This window comes from Nannizzia gypsea, genomic scaffold (assembly GCF_000150975.2).
Source record: "Nannizzia gypsea CBS 118893 supercont1.2 genomic scaffold, whole genome shotgun sequence".
NCBI lineage: Eukaryota > Fungi > Ascomycota > Eurotiomycetes > Onygenales > Arthrodermataceae > Nannizzia > Nannizzia gypsea.
In genome coordinates this window covers 2,240,803-2,260,895 of record NW_003345200.1, presented here as the reverse complement: position 1 = coordinate 2,260,895, position 20,093 = coordinate 2,240,803, and the positions used below count along the sequence as shown (strand labels likewise).

The following is a 20,093-nucleotide window of genomic DNA, read 5'->3' as shown; positions in this document are numbered from 1 at the left end:
AGCGAAGATGGCGAAAGTTGAAGGCGAAGAAGAAGAACCAAAAAGAAGAAGACGAAAAGCGACGAGAGGAGAAAGTGGAAGCAGGCTGATTAGGTAAGAGGCTGCTTAGGTAAGAGGGGAAATTTTTTAGGTTTTCCGAAGTGGGTCTTCCCTTTTAAGCTTAGTCCAGGCACAGCTTAGTAAGACGGTGCAGCGCCAAGAGACGACGTGGAGGAAGAAGAAGCAAGAATGAAGAAGGCGAGAAGCGGACAGGAAGACAGGAAGATACAAGAAGAAGAGACCAGAGGGACGAGGGAGCAGGAGGAGAGGGAGGGAAGGGCAGAGGGAAGCGCTTTTAGACTGGGAGCGACCCGAGTGACCCCTTTCTTGCGTGCTGCTCGCCTGCCAGAACGAAGCGAGCCGGGCAGTCTGGTGAAACGTCGACGGGCGATCAAACAGCACCCGGCCAGTCACGGGAGGCCGCTAACACGTTGGGAACCAGGTCACAGAGTGACTTGTTGCTGCATGGATGGGCGGGTGAGCGGAAGGACAGCGGGACGGACAGTTCACTCACATATCCTCATGCGAGATCACGTCGATGCCGATGTCAGATGAGAGACGGCATGGACGGCTGGACACAAGGACGGCAGGGCGCCGACGGTGATGCTGAAGACGCCCGACAGGAGCGGTGGCGACGGTCACTCACCTTCTGATCGATGGCTCGATGGGCTCTAACCGCCGTCTAAAGATGAAACTCCAAGAAGACCCCGGTGATGGCTATCGAAGCACGCTATTCACGGTGGAGAGACCTCACTCTGTTGCTCCGACGGCCTTGCTGTGGTATAAGTACCTATATATACGAGCGTCTTATTCTGTTACTCGCTAGTTATCCCCGTTTGGCTGAACATTTTTATCGCTGTCCTTTCAGCAGCTAGCTGGTTACGGAGCGTTGTCCGCTCGCCAGGTGATACGTAAAGTCGATGGTATACTCCGTATCACTCATTATTGTGGCTATATTGATTTCATGTACGGAGTACTTGTATCACTTCATTAACTTCTAGGTAATGGAATAGTCGCCCAATGTCCCTATCCCCAAGTCCCTACAATAGTCCTCGACTTATACATAACTATACACCAGCTGTGTCTACAATACGAAGTATACCTCGATGCTCATTCCACCTACAAGCACATGCCGTTTTCATACATCTGCTATAAGCATAAGAGTAAGAATAAATACATAACATTACTTCTTTCACTTCAAATACTATCAAAGAAGACTTCCCAGAAAAATATAAAGAAACCAATAAATGGGATCAGGGAGCTAGCTAAACCTTTCTGATTACTTTTATCTATCTAGAAGGAGAAATTGGACAATCAAGGAACTTGCTAAATATAATTCCTATAAAGCTTGTTGCTGTTAGCTATATCCAAAAGAAACCATCCATAGAGGATCTGGACTACATGATCGACCAAGCTTGGATCTCCAAGCAGTTCCCTATTCATTGGTTGATCGAAAGTGTTAACTAAATGCATTAACTAGTATTCTTGTTTACTTCGTACTTGCTGCGCTTTCTTCATGGCCGAGATCCCCCATTTCTACATCCATTCGGAGCCAACCGCGTCCTTTGCGGAAATTCTCTGAGAAGGTTCATAAGCCAGCATGCCTTCGAGTAACTTTTCAGTGCCAGGCAATTCTTCCGTATGGAATTCACCTTTGTCCATCATGTTGAGGATCCTCTCCCTTAATAATCTAAGGACTAGCCCACAGCGATCATTATCCTTCCACGAGCCATAGTCGTTAAAGAAGAAGGACATCTTTCCCCAACCATTGGACCAACGTGCTGGAACTGGGCCTAGTGCACTTAATTATCATTTCAGCTATGGTATGGTATCATGCTCGTCCGGTAGGTATCCTTTGAACAATTAATGACGACCGAGTAGATCAAATAGAGTGCATCCAAGGGTCCAAACATCAACCGTCGAAGTCATAGGCTCGTCTGGGATAGTCCTTGGGTCCTAAGGCTAGCAACTGCAAAGTCTTATTTTCAGTATCAACACGGCTTTTGGGGTATTGGGAAACAATGATATTTATGGCAACCAATACGTTGTCCTGACGGTCCTTAGCCAGCCGTATAGTGGAATATGAACCGGCGCCAAGTTTATGAACTATCTCATAGCGATCTTGATATAGATCTCCGAGAGAGTTGCGTGATAACAGCGTCTAGAGGTCATGAAAGTGGCTTTTTGTAGTTAGACGAATGCTGAAGTACCAAAGACAGAGGTGTGTGGATGGAGCTAGTTACGGCATCCGCACTGGCCCGAGTCATGTTGTGCGTATAACCCCCTTACAACTAGAGTCAACCGAGGAGTGCCTGTCGAGCTCTTTCATCCGCAGTCCGGAGCATTCAATATCTCCTTCAAGATGCAGTTTGAAGAGGACGGTACGCTTCCCAGAGCCTGAAGTGACCATGTTTCCCGAAGACAAGGTCCGTAACGAGATAGTTGCTATCAGATACACACACCTCCATCCCCGTCCCCTTTATCATACACTGGGGTACGAAGGATGGAAGCCCGCCTGGTCTAGGGCCCTTTATCATCATGGATTATATAGGCCATGCAATGGACTTGAGTGAAGCCCTTAACACGCCTGGCCTGGCAGTCGAGATCCCTCCTGTCCTAGACCCAAGCATAATTGCTTTGACACAGCATCAGATTATTTCAGGGAACTTGCGGATCAGGCATATATAAACCGGGGCTTTTCTGGAGATCAAGACAGTTGGCGGGATAGGTTTGTCCTTCTTGACTCAAGTGAGAAGGAGGAGATGGAGAAAGTTGTGGAGAAGAAGCCCGGGGAGATGAAGAGTAGGGTCCTTGCTTGGGGGCCTAATAAGTCGTATATTGGATTGGATACGTCTTATTTCTTATAACGGTACAACGGTCTATATGTCTACTAACGGGTTTACAGGTGGTATATCGTGCGTTGTATAGGGGTAGAACATCATGTAACTGAAACGCCATGACATTATATTAACGTCTTCTAGATTCATCCAATTTTTTGCATCTATCATTTCACTTCATCTCCGCATCTTCATCGTCGTCGTCGTCCTCTTCCTCATCGTCAGCAACACCGACCATTCCTTGTCCTTCCCCTTCGGCTCTTCCCTCCCTCACACCCATCTCCTCCGCACTGGCCGCCATCTTTGTAGCAAACGCCCTTCGGATGGCCCCGTTAGTTGACGTATCCCATACCTTCACTGCCCCTTTACTTCCCGCAATAGAAAGGCGGAATGCAACGCCCCTATCGGGTCCAAAGCCAGTCGAAAAGACTTTACCGACTTCCTCCACTTTACGGCTCACGACCATGCTTGGCTTATTGTCAAGGACGTTCCATATCTTGACCGTCTTGTCTGTTGACCCTGTCACGAGGAAGCCCGGGATGAAAGCGTTGACGTCAAAGGACGACACCGAGCTATCGTGGGCCTGCAGAGTCCACAGTGCAGAGTCCGGTGTTCGAAGATCGTGGCAGACTACTTGACCGCCATCTGTAGTGATGTAGAAGATGTTGGAGTCCAGCGGGTCCCAGCGGACACACTCGACGTCACTTGGGACAGTCCACCGGCCGACCTGGCCCTCTGCCGAGCGCATGTCGCATGCTACCACACTGCGATCGTATGAGCCGCTTAGAAGGACAGTTGATTCCTTTGAGTGCCAGTCGATAGAGCATACTTTGTCCGTGTGGTGGGTGTAAGACTTGGCGCAGCGAGTAGTGTTGGCGTCGTTTAGATCCCATAGTTTGACGGTACAGTCCGCGGATGCAGAGGCGAGCAAGTTCCGATGTTGACGGTTTGCTGCCAGGCCCAGCACGGCATCGACATGGTACTCGTCATTCTTCTTCGCCACGCTCTTCTTCTTTTTCTTCTTCTTTTTCTGCTGCTCTCCCTCGTCGTCTGGTGCCTTGCCCAGGATCGCACTGGGGTACATACAGTCTACCACGTCCAGATCCCAAATCTCAATGTCGGGCTCCATCGTTCCAACGGCAACAAAGTTGCCATGCGATCGACCTGTCTCTCTAGCCTGGCTGCCAACGGGTATATCTAGCCATTCAACACAGAGTGGGATCGCAGGCAGCATCACATCATGATGGACGTACAGATTGTCTGCCTCGTCTTCGTAGACGTATACCTCTAGATGGGCCACCTCATCTTCCACTTTACCTGCCAACAACAGGTTATCAGATGGCAGAATCTGGAGATCTTCTCGTTCCTCGTCAGAATCATCACCAGCTCCGTCTGCTTTGTCCGGCAGGACAAGGTAGGGGTCTTTCTCGTGCGGTTGGTGGTAGGCCAGGGATTGGACATTGCCAAACATGGTCACCTCGTCTCCTTCTTCATCCCGTGGATCACTGTCATAATGTTCCATATCATATTCCGCCAATTCATCATCCTCATCCACTCCTTTGCCCTTTTTCTCTCCCTTCTCCTTTTCACTCTTCTTTTCGACCTCTGCATCATCTACTGTGTCCATAACATCGTCTTCATCGCCGTCTTCGTTGTCATCATCACCCGCATCCCTGGCAGCTTCTAGGTCTGTCCTCGCGCTTTCAAGCTGAACTTTGGCGAGTTTCGAGATCCGACTGATCTCTGCTTCGTCTATCTCGTAGCGCTCGGGGAACTGGGCAGCGACGCCTCGTCGAACCCATGCTGTAGCCGTTATCATTGACATCCTGGACTCTCCAAGCTGTGCTACTGCTGGCAATGCGTATAGTGGGGGATGCGCAGCTAGCAATCACCAAGTACGTAGTTGTACCTGCAATTGCGCAGGACCAGTCAAAGTAACTGGCTAGGGTATATTTCCAGTGTAATTACAACGACTCCAGCGTCTCGAGTGGCTGGTTAGTCGTGCCCTTGCTATAAATATGAAGCTGTCCAAGCTGTAGTTGAAGAAGCAGAAAAGTCGAAGCTTCTCTTTTTTTTTTTTCCTTATCAGAAATTTTTTGTTTATCGGGTGGATTTGGCGCTCGCCGCCTTGTGGCAGAATTTTACCACCGAAAAGTTGACGTCGAAGAAGAAGAAGCAACGCAAGCAACGGACAAGCAGACGAAGAGACGAAAGGACAAAAAGAAGACAAAAGAAGACAGGAAATGCAAGCAAGGGAATAGGAGACGAAGACAAAAGAAACAACTGCCACAATGCATTCTCACCTGCACACCAAAGACAACATCAGTAGGTGTTCCGGATGCCAGCTTCCGCTTCTACATTTACTGACCATCTAGACTGCGAGGAGGTCATGACAATGCTAGACGAGTGCCACGCAAAAGGCTTCATGCACAAAGTCTTCGGAAACTGCAACGATGTTAAGCGAGAGGTCAACCGCTGCCTGTACGCCGAGAGACTGAAGCGCGCATCCCGCAACAGGGAGAAGGCTAGGGAGAACAGGGCGAGAATTGAGAAGCTCTGGGATGAGGATGCGGCACAAGGACAGATGAAATCGAGCAGTTAGGACGCCGTCATGGACACCTAGATGTATCCGGGCAGCTTGGAGTTTGGGAGTTTTTTGTTATTTCCGCTGTATAATATGTATACCGGGTTATCTCTACTTTGGTGTAAGATGGAGGAAAGATACGGAATTTGGGCGTGACATCTGTATTGTTATAATCATTTCAATACTCTTCAACATTTCATGTCTCTGTATCTGCAATTGGGGTATCATCATCCTGCTCGGTCACGTCAGCCGTCTCAGTCTTCTTTTTATGCCTTCGTTTCCTCTTCGACTTTGTCTGCTCAATTGGCCCCTCTGTTCCTTTATCAACATCATCCCCTGCCGCTGTATCTCCATCAGCCTTCTTTGGTTTCTGCATAGTCTGGGTCCTCTGTTTTGGCTTCTTCATGCTCAACGGATTTACTCCCTTGACCTTCTTTTTCTTGACTTCCACCCACTCTCCCTCATTGTCATCCTCTTCATCGTCCCCGTCCGCATCTCTCTTCCTCTTCCCAGTAGTCGTAGCGGCCGCTATAAACCCACTTCGCAGTTTTCCTTCCTCAAATCCTTCCCGTATATCACTTGATGGCTCGCTCATAGGCTCTAGGATCACCACAGACCGCTTAACATATATAATCGGCACACCGGGTATTTGTCTCGCCTCCCGTCTCAGGTTATATCTTCGTCCCCGTTGCTGTTGCTGCTGCATTCCTTCCTGCGCCTGCATCCAATGAGGCCGTTTGCGCTTGTTATCCGGCTGAGTAGCTGTCTCTGGCGCTGGATCAGCCGTAGCTAGTATAAAATGTTCCTTATTTTTCTTCGCATCCGGATTAGGTGACAGTAGCGACAGAAGACATTCTTCTTCGTCAATAGGTGTGCTGTCTTCGTTATGCGAGCAGTATCGTAGCGGTAGTACGGTTGGTGGAGGGAGCTGTGGAGGTCGCAATTGGCGCTGAGCATGGCCGGTGTCTTTCCGCGGCGGCTGGGAAGCCATGATCGCCGCTAGAGTGCATTTTGTAATAACTATACAGCTTGTTAGCCGGGTCCATTTGACCTGTCTATCTGGGTTGTGTAGAGTAGAACTGACATGGCTTCACCTTGCCTTGTACTGTACGTTCCAACGCAGGTACAAGGTCCATTTTAAAATTATACGCTGATTGAAGGAAATGCGAGTCCACTGCAAGTACCGTCTATAGTCAGCTTCACTTCTCTCCTCACAATATCTCCGTCCATTCAAATGACTTACCTAGAACTTGGTATGGCGCGCGGAACCCAAACGTGAGCTCATACTGGCGCATTAGCTTCTGGTACTTCTTCGATCGTTTCGCCCTCATGTTCGCAATATCCTCACAGTCTCTCCTCTAACTGTAACGAGGGCAGCTTGGTTACGCAAGCCTGTTGTTAAAAGGTATTTCTGACCGTTTTACTCTATGTTATTTTTTTTTTTTTTTGACTTTTGAAAATGTAAAGTTGATGCCAAGATTTCGCCGGCTTGTGGATACAAAATTTTTTAGCTACAGACGAAATGCAAAGACGAACATTCAAAACTAACGACAGGAAGACGTTCAAGAAGAGAGATGAAGATGATTTATATATATTCAATAAAACATTAATATGTGTGGGGTGTATATATGGCGCAGCCGGCTCTACCTTGCGCTCTATGCGATTATTATCTTTGCTTCCCAAGTCCCATCCGGTAAAAACGCCTGAAGCCCAACGACCCAAAGACCCAAAGAGAACATCCAGTCCATACTCCGGCCATTCGCTGAAAGAAATATGCAACCGTCCCAACGCTTAAATCCTATTCGCGTCCTGAAATGCATGCTAATGATTCGAACGAGAAGAAACAACAAGATTAACTGTGGAACGCCCCCGCAATGCTCATGGTGATGCGAGTGCTGTTCAACTTAGCCTGACCGAACAACACGGCCGGCAACGACACTAATATCATCCATTTTGCCTATGAAATGCAAGGATCAGTAAGATGAACTATTCTAATAACAGCATGGGATTTTATATGATGCATACCTCCGTTGACGGATAGCCCTACTTCCTGCGCCTTTTCCATGTATGGAGTTTGCGCGGCGGGGTCCATGGCAACCGCTCTGGCAGTAGTCAAGAGCTGCTCAGCGACGTATACCATTCTCCCGCCCCGACTCTCGAGATACTCGGCCGTCTCTCGCTTCTTCTTGCATATCTCCCATTTCTCGAGACTCTTGAGCACAACCTCTAGCACATCCTGGTCCCACAGGTTATCTGTTACTCCGTCAGACACAACCAGGACGATGTCGTTTTCCTCAATCTCCAGTACCGACAATGCCGCATTTTCTCGAGGCTTGTCCACACTGTTAGTCCCTAACTGCATGGGACAGTCGAACCAGTGCCACTGGCCTTCAGTTTTGAACACAATACGCCTTTCTCTTGGACGGATAACCAGTGTCTGGCAGTCTCCAAGATTGGTGACGTGCAGGAACGGTGTGGGGGTCTCTCCTATGATTTTGTAGCTTAGGAGTGCAGTTGCAGTGGTTGTGGTCCCAAGAATCTCGTTTGGAGATGAGGTTGCCTCAACAGTCTCTTCATATGCCCGCTGGAGACATTCGATCAAGTCCGGCTTCGGCGATCCAGTGAGGCGGTTTTCGACCTCCAACGCCCAGTAATGGAGTATTAATCTGGACCACAATCTATATGGAACAAACTGTAAGTATGATGTTCATCCTTTCCTTATGTTTGAGTTGTACATACGCTGCATGGCCCTGAGGCTTCGACGCCCAAGCTCCGACGCCGTCGTTCACGCCCAGGAAGTTTGGAGTACAGAGGATCGCATCGTCTCCATTTGTCAGCCCACGAAGAGGCTCCCCGTTAACCGACGGCCGCCTGTCATGACTCTTATCATGCGTTGTTAAGGCATCAGAGAATGAAGTGGCCGGTGGCGATAGGAAGGGCGGCGGAAATGGCCGGGATGGTCGCTTTGGGATTATCGAGTAGCCAGTGTCGAAATAGAAAGGGGGCCACTTGGATCGCACAGGCTGCACATTTCGCTCTACGGTTGGAGTCGAGATGCCAGATGTAGGGACAACGGCCGGCGACCACTGGATGAATTGTCGAAGTGTTGGGAGTTTCCAGCTTGATGATATCAGAAAGCGAGTGAAGGCAGGGGTAGTAAAGACCATTCCAGCATGAGTTTATCTGCACCTGGAGCAGGCTCACTGATGATGTTTCTTGGGTTTAATCTAACCCTCAAAATATTCTTTGATCAGGATGGAAGAGGCCGTGTGTATTAAATATGGTCATCCCTATTTTTTTTTTCTCACTCCTTTGTTTTTGAGTCGGACAACTTCCAGTTTTTACTAACATGCGCCTCTCAACACAGCCAGACCAAGCAGGGTACAGGGATAGGCACGCGCAACGATGACCTGACCTGATAATTCTCCGTTAAGGCCTTCGTATTTTTTTCTTTTGCGACAATTGTTGAGCTTCGGAATATTATATCTTCCGTCAGCTGAGAAGGAGCTGATTTCTGGAGAGGCAAAAATGGCTGTCTCTCCTTTTATGTCCCTTTTATTATGTGCGTCTTCCAGTCCAACTTATATCACGTCGCATCCAGGAACCGGGCCTGGAAGCGAATAGGCACACACACCGCACAAGTTCCATTCCCGCCGCCCGACTCGGTGGGGCGTCCTGTTTGCCATTTGAGTGTGGTCTTTGGCCTAAGAGTGGCAACCGTGCAGTTAGATATTGCGGACGTTGACCGAACCAGAGCACCACCTTTCGGCCTCCAGAGCGAGCGGTCGAGTTTGCGACGGAAGAGGAGCCAGCGCGCCGCGGCGACGGCTATTTAGCCCACGGCTTTTCTCTCCAATCACCCGCTTTCTACTTGGCGACTCCGCGCTCTTCGGTCGTTAACCGTCTGGACGTCTCTAGCGGAGAGCGCCGGCAGTCGCGAATCAGCATTCATATTTTGAACGGGATGATGGTATTTTCGCTGCTGTTGCCGGATAACTGTCCATGCGAGGTGAGTAGGATCTAGATTCCGGATCTTGTTTGGTTCTAGATGCCCTAAAACAGGCCGTTGGGTCTGGGGAAATGGACATCCTGATGCACGGCAATGCACATAGGTACAACCATCTACTCCATACAGAGTAAAGTTTTTTGATATGGAGAAGTCGGCGCTTAGTTGCACGTGACACAGACTTCGCAGGCGGCTTCAAATATATATTGGATTTCAAATCGATTCAATTTAACAACGGGAATGCATTAAGACGAGGGTTTCAAGAAAGAAAAAAAAACATAGCAGCTAAGATGTGAATAAAATCACCGAATATTGTGCTTTTTGAGAATCTGTTGGGAAAACAAAAAACAGACCCTAAACTCCTCACCAGCCATTCTTCGTTCAATCATAAAAGTCGTTAAATCTCCTGTCATACCTAACTAACCCTCATCAGCTCCGTCGTTGAAGCACATCTTCACCGATCCGCTGCCGGTACTGGAATTCAATATTGAAATCAAAGTAGTAGTTGTCCTGAGCCGCAGCCTTCCAATAGTGGTCTCGGAAGTGGGTGACTTCATCGTGGAAGAACTCCAATCCTCTGTTCAGATAACATGCCATCCCATACAGGCCAATACCCTGGTAAGAGGCAGATAGTGCTTCGAATAATATCACTGCCATGTCCGCACATCTCTCAACGAAAGGTCGCCGAGGCCCAAGGTCTTCCTCATAGAGTAGATTCATTCTACTTGTACAGGGACAAACTCTCCACCCCTTAACGGTGCATCTGCGAGAACAAGTGCAATTCTCAAGGCAAACGCAGAGATTCTGCTGAACATATTGGCGGACTATTTCTTGACCCTTCTGGCGTCGAAACTCGCCAACATTTATACCATGTAGCATAGCGCATGCTGCTTCTCTGTTCGCTTGTATCCGTCGTTCTTCCACATATGCTAGGTTGGACTTCCACGTAGGGGGAGGCGACTTCACCTTGACATTGTTGAATTTGCCCTGTTTCGTCTCTCGTGATATAATACCCATATATTTCTCCCTCAAGGCTGCAAGTATCATCTCTGGTGAAGAGTCGTAAACAGGGTTAAGTCCGCTCCACTTCATCCGGTATGGGGAATCTGGGTCGGTAATCAGACTCTGGATATATCGGCGGTAGCCTACCGGATCATCGGCAAAGTACCCAGTCTCCTCTCCCATTTGCATGGTTTGCTGGATATAATCATCTTCTTGCTGTCGAATGAGCTCGGTGTTGAGTATACCACAGACTTCCGCAGACAGAAGGAGACGTTTACAGGCCTCGAAAATCAATCTAAGGTGTCTGATTTCTGGCAGTCCCTTTCTCCGAAGGAGCCTCGAGTTGGTTTTTATAAAATGAAAGTCGAATTGGAAGTTCTCGTCAATGTCAATCTGCTGGATTTCACTCTTCACCCTTGCAAGTACAATGTAAAACAGGTCTTCAACTGCTGCAAGGAGCTTCGGAGAGTATGGCTGTGTCAATTCTTTCTCGACTCGGGCAATATGGAATTTTATATCCGTTGGACTATCACTTAGCTGGACATCAATTGTTAGCCCCACGGATTATAGGAATGTAGCTCTTCTCCTATATTTCCACTTACTTCCGACCCAAATGCTCTAAGGATCTCAGAAATCATTTTGGCGACGCCATAGACCTTGGAGTAAGCCACAACAACCCTGTCCTGCCTCTCGGACTTGTGGTCTGCACATGGTTCTGGACAGCATAATTCTGCCTGGCTTGAATCGGGAATATATCTCACTGGCTGTAGGAGCTCCATGGTCTCCTAGGGTACCTCAATGCTGGTATAATTGGATATTTTAAAGCGGCCGAAAAAGGGTAGTTTATGGCTTCGAGAGTTTTATATTGGAGGTATCTGGGTGTGAAGAGGATAGACAGAGCTCATGATACTGTTAATGGAATAGAAGGTCATGGTGGAAAGGGCGGAGGAAAGTCAGAGTCCAAAGGGTAGGTTTTATATATGGTGGCTGGTAGCTTGTTATCCATTGTGGGATGCGGATTCACCTGAGCCCTCTATTCAGCGCTTTTGTGTTATTCAACATTGAATATGAATATAAACCTACAAAGTCCTATTGACTTAAGTTAAATGACAACCACTTTCAATAGACTGTTCAATAACCACGAGTTTTCCTTTGGCCCTCGCAATCATACCTACTTTGGCCTCTGAATCGGGGGTCTTTAAGCATTGCTCGAATCGGTTAACTCAATTATACTTAGCACCAAATCAACACGAAAAATTGAGTCTAGGGCGTCGCTCCTTCGAGTATCAAACTAATCTAAGGCTTTGCTAGTATACGGTTATTTAACCAGTTACCTGCTGCTGGTATACACGATCCCCCTGTGAACTGTTTGGTATACGAGTGGCTTGAAGACTTTCATTGTGGAAATGGGCATATATTGAGCTAGGCTTATTTTACGGGCGCTTCAGGCAGCAGGCATTGTTATCGTAGCGCTGAAGGACCAGTAGTATATTTTAGAGAGGGGTATGTGTTTATAGTATTAATTTTCTCTAACCCTGGACACGAAACGTCCTTCCACTGGCGGTCTTTCGCTCCTTTTCTTCATTTTCGGGTCTCGCACGGTTGAGAACTAGATATTGTAATTAGCATAGACTGAATCGACGGCATTAGATCCAAGTAAGCTTACCCTGCAAGAAGTCTGCTGTGCGTTTCCGCATTCTGGTGTGAATATAAGCCTACACAATTGCGTTAATAATCGAAAATTTTCCCTCCCTGACGGCATTTATTGATAAATCAGACCTTTGATGCTTTAATATGGTAGTGGAAGTAGTCACGGAAGGTTTGTATGTGGGATATTGTCTCTGCACGTTTTTGTGGTAAGAGATGACGAGGGTAGAGAACTATGTATCGTTAGCCGGGGTTCTATTGAGCGATATTGGTTAAATATTAGCTATACCAAATGTGATATATCCGACTTCTCCATTTCGGGAGTCCTTGAGGCCCGGGATACCCTGGAGTTCGAGAGGCGGGTCGTTGCGGAAGAGGACCTGAGGAGCGTTTTGTATAGCTCGTCTTCGAACATCGGCGAATTCCTATCATGACATCAGATGAAAAATCCAGGGAATATCTAGAACAGGGACTGCATCCAGATAAATCATACCTGAAGGAAGACCTTCCCAAAGATTCTATCCGTCTCGTCCCTGAAGATTGTGCTGAAAATAACTGTGACGCTATCGTATCCAGCCTTGATGAATATGGCCTCCTCATCTCGGTAATGGACAGTCATCACCTCCCCACCGTCCTTCAGCTGTTGTGGAAGAGCTTCAAGGGAATATTTGTTAGATTCTTCTTCGAGTTTCTGGAATTCTTCAAAAGCTTTCTCGAAAGGCGAAGCCATGGCATTTCGTTTCATGAGCGAGATGCTCATGATTAGTTGATCCCTTGCCTCCTGCTCTGCAGGAAGGTTCTCCAGGTCTATCAGGATTGAAAAATCATATCCAGGCTCTGGGGATACAATATATGGTCCATATTCTCTCTCCAGGACCCCCTGTGCTCCATATTGTACCAACTCACGGAAGCAACGTACGGCGATGGAGATGAGGATTTTGGATTTGGCCTCGGGGGTAGAAACGTGAAACGTAACGCCGTCGAAGTCAGATACTATTTGGTCAATCGAAACTGGGGCAGCTCTATCATTGCTTGTCAGTTAAATCTATCCCAAGGCAGCATACGTTGGGTGGGGTATTTACCCGGAGAACCGCTCAGCTAGGAGCGAGTGTATGAGGACGTTGTGGTAATCTAGGAGAAGCATTTTCAAGGAGTCCGTAACATGAAATCAATTCCTATAATCACGCTGCGCAGCTGGCATGCAAGTCTTGTTTAGATCGTGTTTTGTTGCGCCGTGATACTTCTCCGTTTAACTGTATCGGCGTCAGCGATGCGTTCACTCGTCGACACTAGCTTACGTAACTGCAAAATTGCTACACTGGTCTTTGACGGCAGCCGCAGGTTATCCATGCAACTCAATATTTCTTTTGCGCATTTCAAGATTGAATCTTGTTGAAAGGGCAGATACTGGAATCTTCTCTTTGGCGCAAGAGAAAATGGTCAAGTCATATTTGTAAGTTCTGCCTATTCGTCTTAATTGCCAGAATTGCTGCTAATAATGTACTTTTCTTAAGAAAATTCGAGGCTTCAAAGACTTTTGGCCTGGTCACGTCTGCTTCTGCAAATGCGGTTTGGCTGAGAGATGAGAAGACCGCCGGTTCGACAAGAAAATCAGGCTCTGGACGCGCGGTTGTAGGCGCTGGAGAAAGTGTTTTATGTTGGGATATCAAGAAGGGAGATTTACTTTCAAAATGGAGCGACCGGAATTGCCAGGCGCAAGTAACAGCAATTGCGCAGAGCAAAGCCGATGAAGACCTTTTCGCAGTAGGGTAAGTGATCCTCCTTTTAATAGAATACTATACTTTTCTTCATGATGGGTAAATATTCTAACGCGCTAGCTATAGGTATGAAGATGGCACAATTCGGATATGGGATTCGAAATTCTCTACGGTGATGATATCCTTCAACGGCCACAAATCTGCTATTACCAAATTAATATTCGACGCACAAGGAACACGAGTTGCAAGTGGCTCAAAGGATACGGATATAATACTCTGGGACTTGGTGTCGGAAGTAGGATTAGTGAAATTGCGTGGTCACACTGACCAGATTACTTCCATTCATTTCCTGACCACGGGTGCTGTCGATGATGCGGAAGCTCTAGCGCTGAGCCAGCACGATGGCTTTTTGTTGAGCACAGGAAAGGATTCGCTTATCAAAGTCTGGGATCTGTCCTCTCAACACTGTATCGAGACACACATTGCACAAGGAAACGGAGAATGCTGGAGTTTAGGTCTTTCACCTGATATGAGCGGCTGCATTACTGGGGGCAATGAAGGTGAATTGAGGGTGTGGTCGATTGACGCGACCTCGATAAGGGAGATTGCAGGAGGGAAGGCTGAAGTGAACAGCCGCAAGATATTGACTGATCGGGGTAACCTTTATCGAAGTGGGAAGGAGAAGACTTTGGGTATACATTTCCACCCGCAGTTGGATTATGTTGCCCTTCATGGCTCTGAGAAGTCAGCCGAGATTTGGCGAATAAAGAGTGATGAGGAGGTACAAAAGAGCCTGGCACGAAAACGCAAGCGGAAGAGAGAGAAGGCCCGGGAGAAAGCTGGCGAAGGTGGAGCTGAAGCAGATATCGATATGGATGACTCTACTACTGCTGCCTCAATTACAGAAGTTTTTGTGCCCCATACAATTGTTCGAACAGGGGGTAAGGTATCGTCTGTGGACTGGATGGGATCTAAGGCCTTACAGCTACTTGTAGCTACGACCAACAATCAACTGGAGACCTATGGAATTACACCAGCCGAGAAGAAAAAATCCAAGGACCAGGATGAACCTGATTATAACCGTGTGCTGTCTATCGATATACCAGGCCACAGGACAGATGTAAGATCTCTTGCACTGAGTTCTGATGATAGAATGGTTTCGTCAGCATCGAATGGAAGCCTTAAAATCTGGAACGTACGAACGGAAACATGTTTGCGAACGCTGGATTGTGGTTACGCTCTTTGCTCTGCATTCTTACCAGGTGACAAGATTGTCGTGGTTGGAAATAAGAATGGAGAAATTGAGATGTTCGATATTGCATCGTCCACTCTTCTGGACACAATACAAGCACACGATGGTCCTGTCTGGTCACTTCAAGCACATCCGGATGGAAAGTCAATGGTCACTGGCAGTGCTGACAAGACTGCCAAATTCTGGAATTTCCAGGTAGTGCAAGAGGAGATTCTGGGAACCAAGCGGACAACCCCAAAGCTGAAACTTGTTCATACCAGAACCCTAAAGGTGACAGACGACATTCTCAGTCTACGCTTCAGCCCAGATGCTCGTTTACTAGCAGTTTCTCTTTTGGATAACACTGTCAAGGTTTTCTTTGTTGACTCCCTGAAACTCTTTCTCAATCTATACGGCCATAAGCTTCCTGTACTGAGTATGGATATCTCTTTTGATAGCAAGATGATCGTTACTTGCTCTGCCGATAAAACCGTACGGCTATGGGGCCTTGATTTTGGTGATTGCCACAAGTCTTTCTTTGCTCACCAGGACAGTGTCATGGCTGTGGCCTTTATGCCTCACAACAAGGAAGGCGATGGTCATAATTTTTTTAGTGTTGGCAAAGACCGAGTTATCAAGTACTGGGATGGCGATAAGTTCGAGCAAATCCTTAAACTTGGGGGCCACCACGGCGAAATTTGGGCATTGGCCATGAGCCATTGTGGAGAGTTCATCGTCACATCCAGCCATGATAAGAGTATTCGACTCTGGGAGCAGACAGACGAACAGATATTCCTGGAAGAAGAACGGGAAAAGGAAATGGAAAGTTTGTATGAAGACAACCTACTCAAATCCTTGGATCAAGATGAAGATGGCGAAGATAAAGCCGAAGCAGTGGCAGCTGGAAAGCAGACAACCGAGACTCTTACCGCTGGAGAAAAGATCATTGAAGCACTGGACCTTGGTATGGACGATCTTGCACTACTACGAGACGCGAAGGAAAAGAATATGCTACCACCAACACGACACCCGCAATATCTTGCCCTTGGAAACATATCGGCCGAACGATATCTTCTTAATGTCATTCGAAAGATACCGGCCGCTTCGCTACAGGACGCACTTCTCGTCCTTCCTTTTACCAAACTTCCCGCTCTTTTCACATTTGTGGATATCTGGGCCGGAAAAGGATGGGATATCCCACTTACCTGCCGTGTACTCTTCTTCATCCTAAAGACGCACCACACTCAGATCGTTAGCAGCAAGATGATGAAGCCCATGCTTAACTCTATCCGTTCCCACCTCCGCCAAGTCCTCAACAGGCAAAAGGATGAAATGGGCTATAACTTGGCAGCTCTGCAGTTCATTGGCGGCCAGGTGAGAGAGAAGAGCAAGTCAGATTATGTTGATGAAGAGCAGTGGGAGGAAGACGAACAGAAACAGACGGGGGTAAAGAAGCGGCAGTATACATCGGTGGCATAATGCTATAATGGTTGACCATGCTATCTGTTCAATTTTGGTTACGAAATATCAGGGCTTGCTCGTTGCATTGGGGGATACCAAAAATGTGATCTCATTTTTCTGCTTTACCTACGCGGCGAATTGGAGTTTTGTACGGTAAACAAAAGTCAGTTAAATAGAAACGAAATAGAAATAACATAGAGATCGGTATTAATATGTTGATACGGCCTGCCTATTCTATATATTCTGGGTCACGTATGAAGAAGAAGGGTACATCCTCCATCCAATTCGACAATGACAGCCATTATATACCTCCCTCTGGCTACGTCCAGACAGCACCTCACAACCAATTATAACACATGTATATCGATATTATTCTTATTCGACCAGCTGTTTTTCCTAAGACAAGGAGCAAATTAGCAAACTGTATCACCAAACATTCTCGACAAATGGCGTGAATAGTGTGGTTGAAATGCGCAAAAGCTACTCCAAGGCCATACACAGCTTTCTTCAGCAGAACCGTTATAAGCATCGACGACACAAATAATTAAATTAACCCGTCCCATGTGGTAACGGTTGCCATACCTCTTCCGGCTCTTCCTAAAAGTACTTGGTTCGCATGGTATTCATCATATGAAAGATGTGTATGGCTCGGAGCAGTGACGGCGCATAGGAAGGGTTAACTTACATATATACTGTTAGTATTCAAGTGAATCAGGTAATGTCAAGAGAAAAAGAGAGGAAACTGTCCTTCGAGAACATAACGAAGAAGAGTTTGATTTGAGGAAAAGAAATAAAACGTGAGAGAAAGCACAAGCGACTTTTTGTAAAGTTTAGTCACGTGGCAATTGCTTATATAAGGTGAACCTTCAAAATCGGCAAAATAAAAAATAAAAAGAGGAAAAAAGAAAAAAAGAAAGCCGAACGCGAGGCTCGAACTCGCAGCCTTGTGGTGATCTCAGACCGTGTTTGCTGTAAAAGCCACACGCTCTACCGATTGAGCTAGCCCGGCTTTGATGGTGGTAGGCAGAGGAAGGAAGGTATATCACTGACAGTGAGTGCCCTGAACCCTTTTTCTTTGCCTATTTCACGTACCTTCAGAAATCAATCCTCAAACGCTTTGACTCACGCAACCGCTGTCCATAAATGTAAAAGATGAATGGAAGTGGAATGAATGCGACAGCAATAAATCCAAGGAGCGAAGTTCCCCAGCCAACCCCCAGCTTACCATACATAGCAGGGCCCGCGAGGGGCAGAAATGTTGCACAAAGGCAACGGAAAATGGTACTCGAAGCTGTCACTGAGGCGGAATAGACTGTGTATGCGTCGACAAGATACAAGGTGCTAGCCATCTGCCTAAATATTAGTTGCAGAAATTTTTCATGAAAATAGGTAACTTACATATGTAATTATCATACCGCCCCCGAGAAAGCCGGTCCCAATGATCGGCGCAATCCAGTGCACCTTGTTCTCGGCCGTCCAAGCGTACCAGAACAGGCCGATGGGCACGCAAATTCCTCCTACAACTATCATTGGGAGCCTGTATTCCGGTTTAATCGACCCACCGTGTTCTTTGGTCAGGTAGGCCGATAGCTTATCCGATACAGCGCCACAGAAAAAAACGCCAAAGATAGAGCCGACACCTATCCCCAGTGTCGCTAGGCCTGACGCGCCGCTGCCAAATCCATACTGCTCACCAAATACTTGCGGAAAAGTTGTGAAGCATAAGTACAGATAGCTGTACACAACGGCGGCATACAGTGATAGAGCGAAGACTATAGGTAAGAGAAGCATCTTCAACGGGCGCAAAATAGAGAAGGCGAAGAGCTGAGACGGTGTCCTTCCTGTGTCAAGGGCAGAGCAAAGATTCATGTTACCAGTTTCTCTGCGCAAGCGCTCCGTTTTGCGCTTGATTAACACAAAGGGATACGATTCCTGCATGAAGAGCACAACCACTACAGCAAGGGGTGCAGTAGCAATTGCCATTAGCCAGAAGGCCCAGCGCCATCCCGCCCTGGGTGTCAAGTAGCCACCGACAATGGGTCCGATAGACGGTCCAAGCACAGCACCAATCACATAGCCAGCCATAGCTCCCGCGCGCTTCTCCTGTGGAACCATGTCGGCGATTGAGCCTGTTCCAAGTGTGACGGGACACGACCCGGCAATTCCGGCGAGGAGTCGTAACACAATAAGGGACGAAAGATTATTAGCCACGGCGCAAGCAACATTGAAGATGAGGAACAGGACGATGCAAATCTTATACAAAATTGCACGCCCGTACATTTCGGAGAGAGGAGCAATCATGATAGGGCCGAATGCATAGCCTAAAACATAGATTGTGGTCGCAAATGCCAGAAGTGTTTCGCCGGTAGCGTTAAAGTACGTTTTGATATCGGCCACTGCAGAGGAGCTGATTGTCGAGCCAATAGGTCTGCGTAGGAGACAAGTCAGTGTTTAAAACAGATCGACCGGAAACAAGTACGAGAACATACGATAATAGTGTCATCAATGTTACCATTGCGATGACCACTGCCTTCCTGCTTGAAGACCAGTTTATGGGATTTTCTGGGTCGTCAGGCCCATCAAAGTTGATCACGTCGGGATCCAGCACCGCGTCATCCGACCACTTCTCTGGTGATGACTGTTTAACATCATGCATGGGGCCAGAGTCGGCATGAGCATCCGAATTGTTGTCGAGGTTTTTTAATGGCATGCCTATATTAACCATAGTGATAGTGGCAAGACTGCGGTACCAATGACAGGTAGTAAAGAAGTTTAAGATGCCGGGCAAGATCACGCTGAAGGTAGTTGGTGTCCTACAGCTCCTAGGATCAGATTATTTTCAGTAGTGTTCTTCGTCGTATCGAACTGGGTATGGGTAGATTCGTGGCAGCAATGCCAGGCTTGCTCGTGTAGATACCTAGGTACCTCGTCAACAAAGGCCAGAGGTGAAGTCAATTCACAAAAGGACAAAGTACATTGGAGTAATAGAAGTGAAGATGCTTACATTCCGTATGGAAAAAGGCTGGCTACTAGGTTATATAGGAATGTGGCACACGGTAGCTATAAGGGGCAATAACTGCTAATATGAAAACACCCTCTATAATGTATACCTAGGTAGTTACTGTAAACACATGATGCCTGGTGAACGACGCTACAGTAGAGTTATCAGATCTAGGTCAGGTCCCACTTTCCGCGGTGAGCCCCACAACTCTAAAGCCTAAACTCCGCGGAAATCCCGCAACGACTATTGACAAGAGTGTCTACCAGCCTGGTCTGGGCCTCACAGGCCCGATTACGAGGCTCAATATTGGTATATTGATTTCCAGGTGTTGACGGTGATGAATGCGTTTGAACATAACAGGGTAGAGTGGATTGACCTCTTCAAACGTGCGGACTCTAGGCTCAAGCTGGAGCGGTGTGTGCAAACAGTGTGCACTAGGTACAAAACTAGTTAGCTTCCGCGGAGAGAGCTCATTACGAACGGCGCCGCGGACGGCGCCGCGGAGATTAGCGCCTTGGTGAATCTACGCATGGGCAAGAGCAATGAGCATACGGGGAAGGGTATTGG

At 47.4% G+C, this 20,093-nt stretch overlaps 9 protein-coding genes and 1 non-coding gene across 10 annotated transcripts; 2 read left to right on the top strand and 8 right to left on the bottom strand.

Moving 5' to 3' along the window:
• Positions 1-1,365: 1,365 nt before the first annotated feature.
• Positions 1,366-2,449, bottom strand: MGYG_02873 (hypothetical protein; the record flags this gene model as incomplete). The annotated part of the gene is made up of 4 exons (XM_003175296.1): positions 1,366-1,393; positions 1,580-1,832; positions 1,957-2,172; positions 2,329-2,449. 4 exons carry the CDS (start codon positions 2,447-2,449, stop codon positions 1,366-1,368), a joined length of 618 nt encoding a protein of 205 aa, XP_003175344.1.
• Positions 2,450-3,048: 599 nt separating this feature from the next.
• MGYG_02872 (periodic tryptophan protein 1) lies at positions 3,049-4,701 on the bottom strand (the record flags this gene model as incomplete). Its single annotated transcript, XM_003175295.1, has 1 exon — positions 3,049-4,701. One exon carries the CDS (start codon positions 4,699-4,701, stop codon positions 3,049-3,051), a length of 1,653 nt encoding a protein of 550 aa, XP_003175343.1.
• Positions 4,702-5,167: 466 nt separating this feature from the next.
• MGYG_02871 (hypothetical protein) lies at positions 5,168-5,478 on the top strand (the record flags this gene model as incomplete). The annotated part of the gene is made up of 2 exons (XM_003175294.1): positions 5,168-5,201; positions 5,252-5,478. 2 exons carry the CDS (start codon positions 5,168-5,170, stop codon positions 5,476-5,478), a joined length of 261 nt encoding a protein of 86 aa, XP_003175342.1.
• Positions 5,479-5,656: 178 nt separating this feature from the next.
• On the bottom strand, positions 5,657-6,791 carry MGYG_02870 (hypothetical protein; the record flags this gene model as incomplete). The annotated part of the gene is made up of 3 exons (XM_003175293.1): positions 5,657-6,480; positions 6,545-6,634; positions 6,704-6,791. The coding sequence occupies 3 exons, from the start codon at positions 6,789-6,791 to the stop codon at positions 5,657-5,659; spliced, it is 1,002 nt and encodes a 333-aa protein (XP_003175341.1).
• Positions 6,792-7,364: 573 nt separating this feature from the next.
• MGYG_02869 (hypothetical protein) lies at positions 7,365-8,627 on the bottom strand (the record flags this gene model as incomplete). The annotated part of the gene is made up of 3 exons (XM_003175292.1): positions 7,365-7,417; positions 7,486-8,138; positions 8,200-8,627. The coding sequence occupies 3 exons, from the start codon at positions 8,625-8,627 to the stop codon at positions 7,365-7,367; spliced, it is 1,134 nt and encodes a 377-aa protein (XP_003175340.1).
• A 1,268-nt stretch (positions 8,628-9,895) lies between these two features.
• Positions 9,896-11,247, bottom strand: MGYG_02868 (hypothetical protein; the record flags this gene model as incomplete). The annotated part of the gene is made up of 2 exons (XM_003175291.1): positions 9,896-11,005; positions 11,071-11,247. 2 exons carry the CDS (start codon positions 11,245-11,247, stop codon positions 9,896-9,898), a joined length of 1,287 nt encoding a protein of 428 aa, XP_003175339.1.
• Positions 11,248-11,997: 750 nt separating this feature from the next.
• Positions 11,998-13,259, bottom strand: MGYG_02867 (ARP2/3 complex subunit; the record flags this gene model as incomplete). The annotated part of the gene is made up of 6 exons (XM_003175290.1): positions 11,998-12,077; positions 12,135-12,183; positions 12,248-12,348; positions 12,405-12,540; positions 12,609-13,137; positions 13,198-13,259. 6 exons carry the CDS (start codon positions 13,257-13,259, stop codon positions 11,998-12,000), a joined length of 957 nt encoding a protein of 318 aa, XP_003175338.1.
• Positions 13,260-13,551: 292 nt separating this feature from the next.
• Positions 13,552-16,543, top strand: MGYG_02866 (DOM34-interacting protein 2; the record flags this gene model as incomplete). Its single annotated transcript, XM_003175289.1, has 3 exons — positions 13,552-13,568; positions 13,630-13,884; positions 13,960-16,543. The coding sequence occupies 3 exons, from the start codon at positions 13,552-13,554 to the stop codon at positions 16,541-16,543; spliced, it is 2,856 nt and encodes a 951-aa protein (XP_003175337.1).
• Positions 16,544-17,440: 897 nt separating this feature from the next.
• On the bottom strand, positions 17,441-17,534 carry MGYG_10533. Its single transcript has one exon. It is a non-coding gene; the product is annotated as a tRNA-Lys (tRNA).
• An 85-nt stretch (positions 17,535-17,619) lies between these two features.
• Positions 17,620-19,250, bottom strand: MGYG_02865 (cycloheximide resistance protein; the record flags this gene model as incomplete). The annotated part of the gene is made up of 3 exons (XM_003175288.1): positions 17,620-17,874; positions 17,924-18,953; positions 19,015-19,250. The coding sequence occupies 3 exons, from the start codon at positions 19,248-19,250 to the stop codon at positions 17,620-17,622; spliced, it is 1,521 nt and encodes a 506-aa protein (XP_003175336.1).
• Between the last annotated feature and the right edge of the window lie 843 nt (positions 19,251-20,093).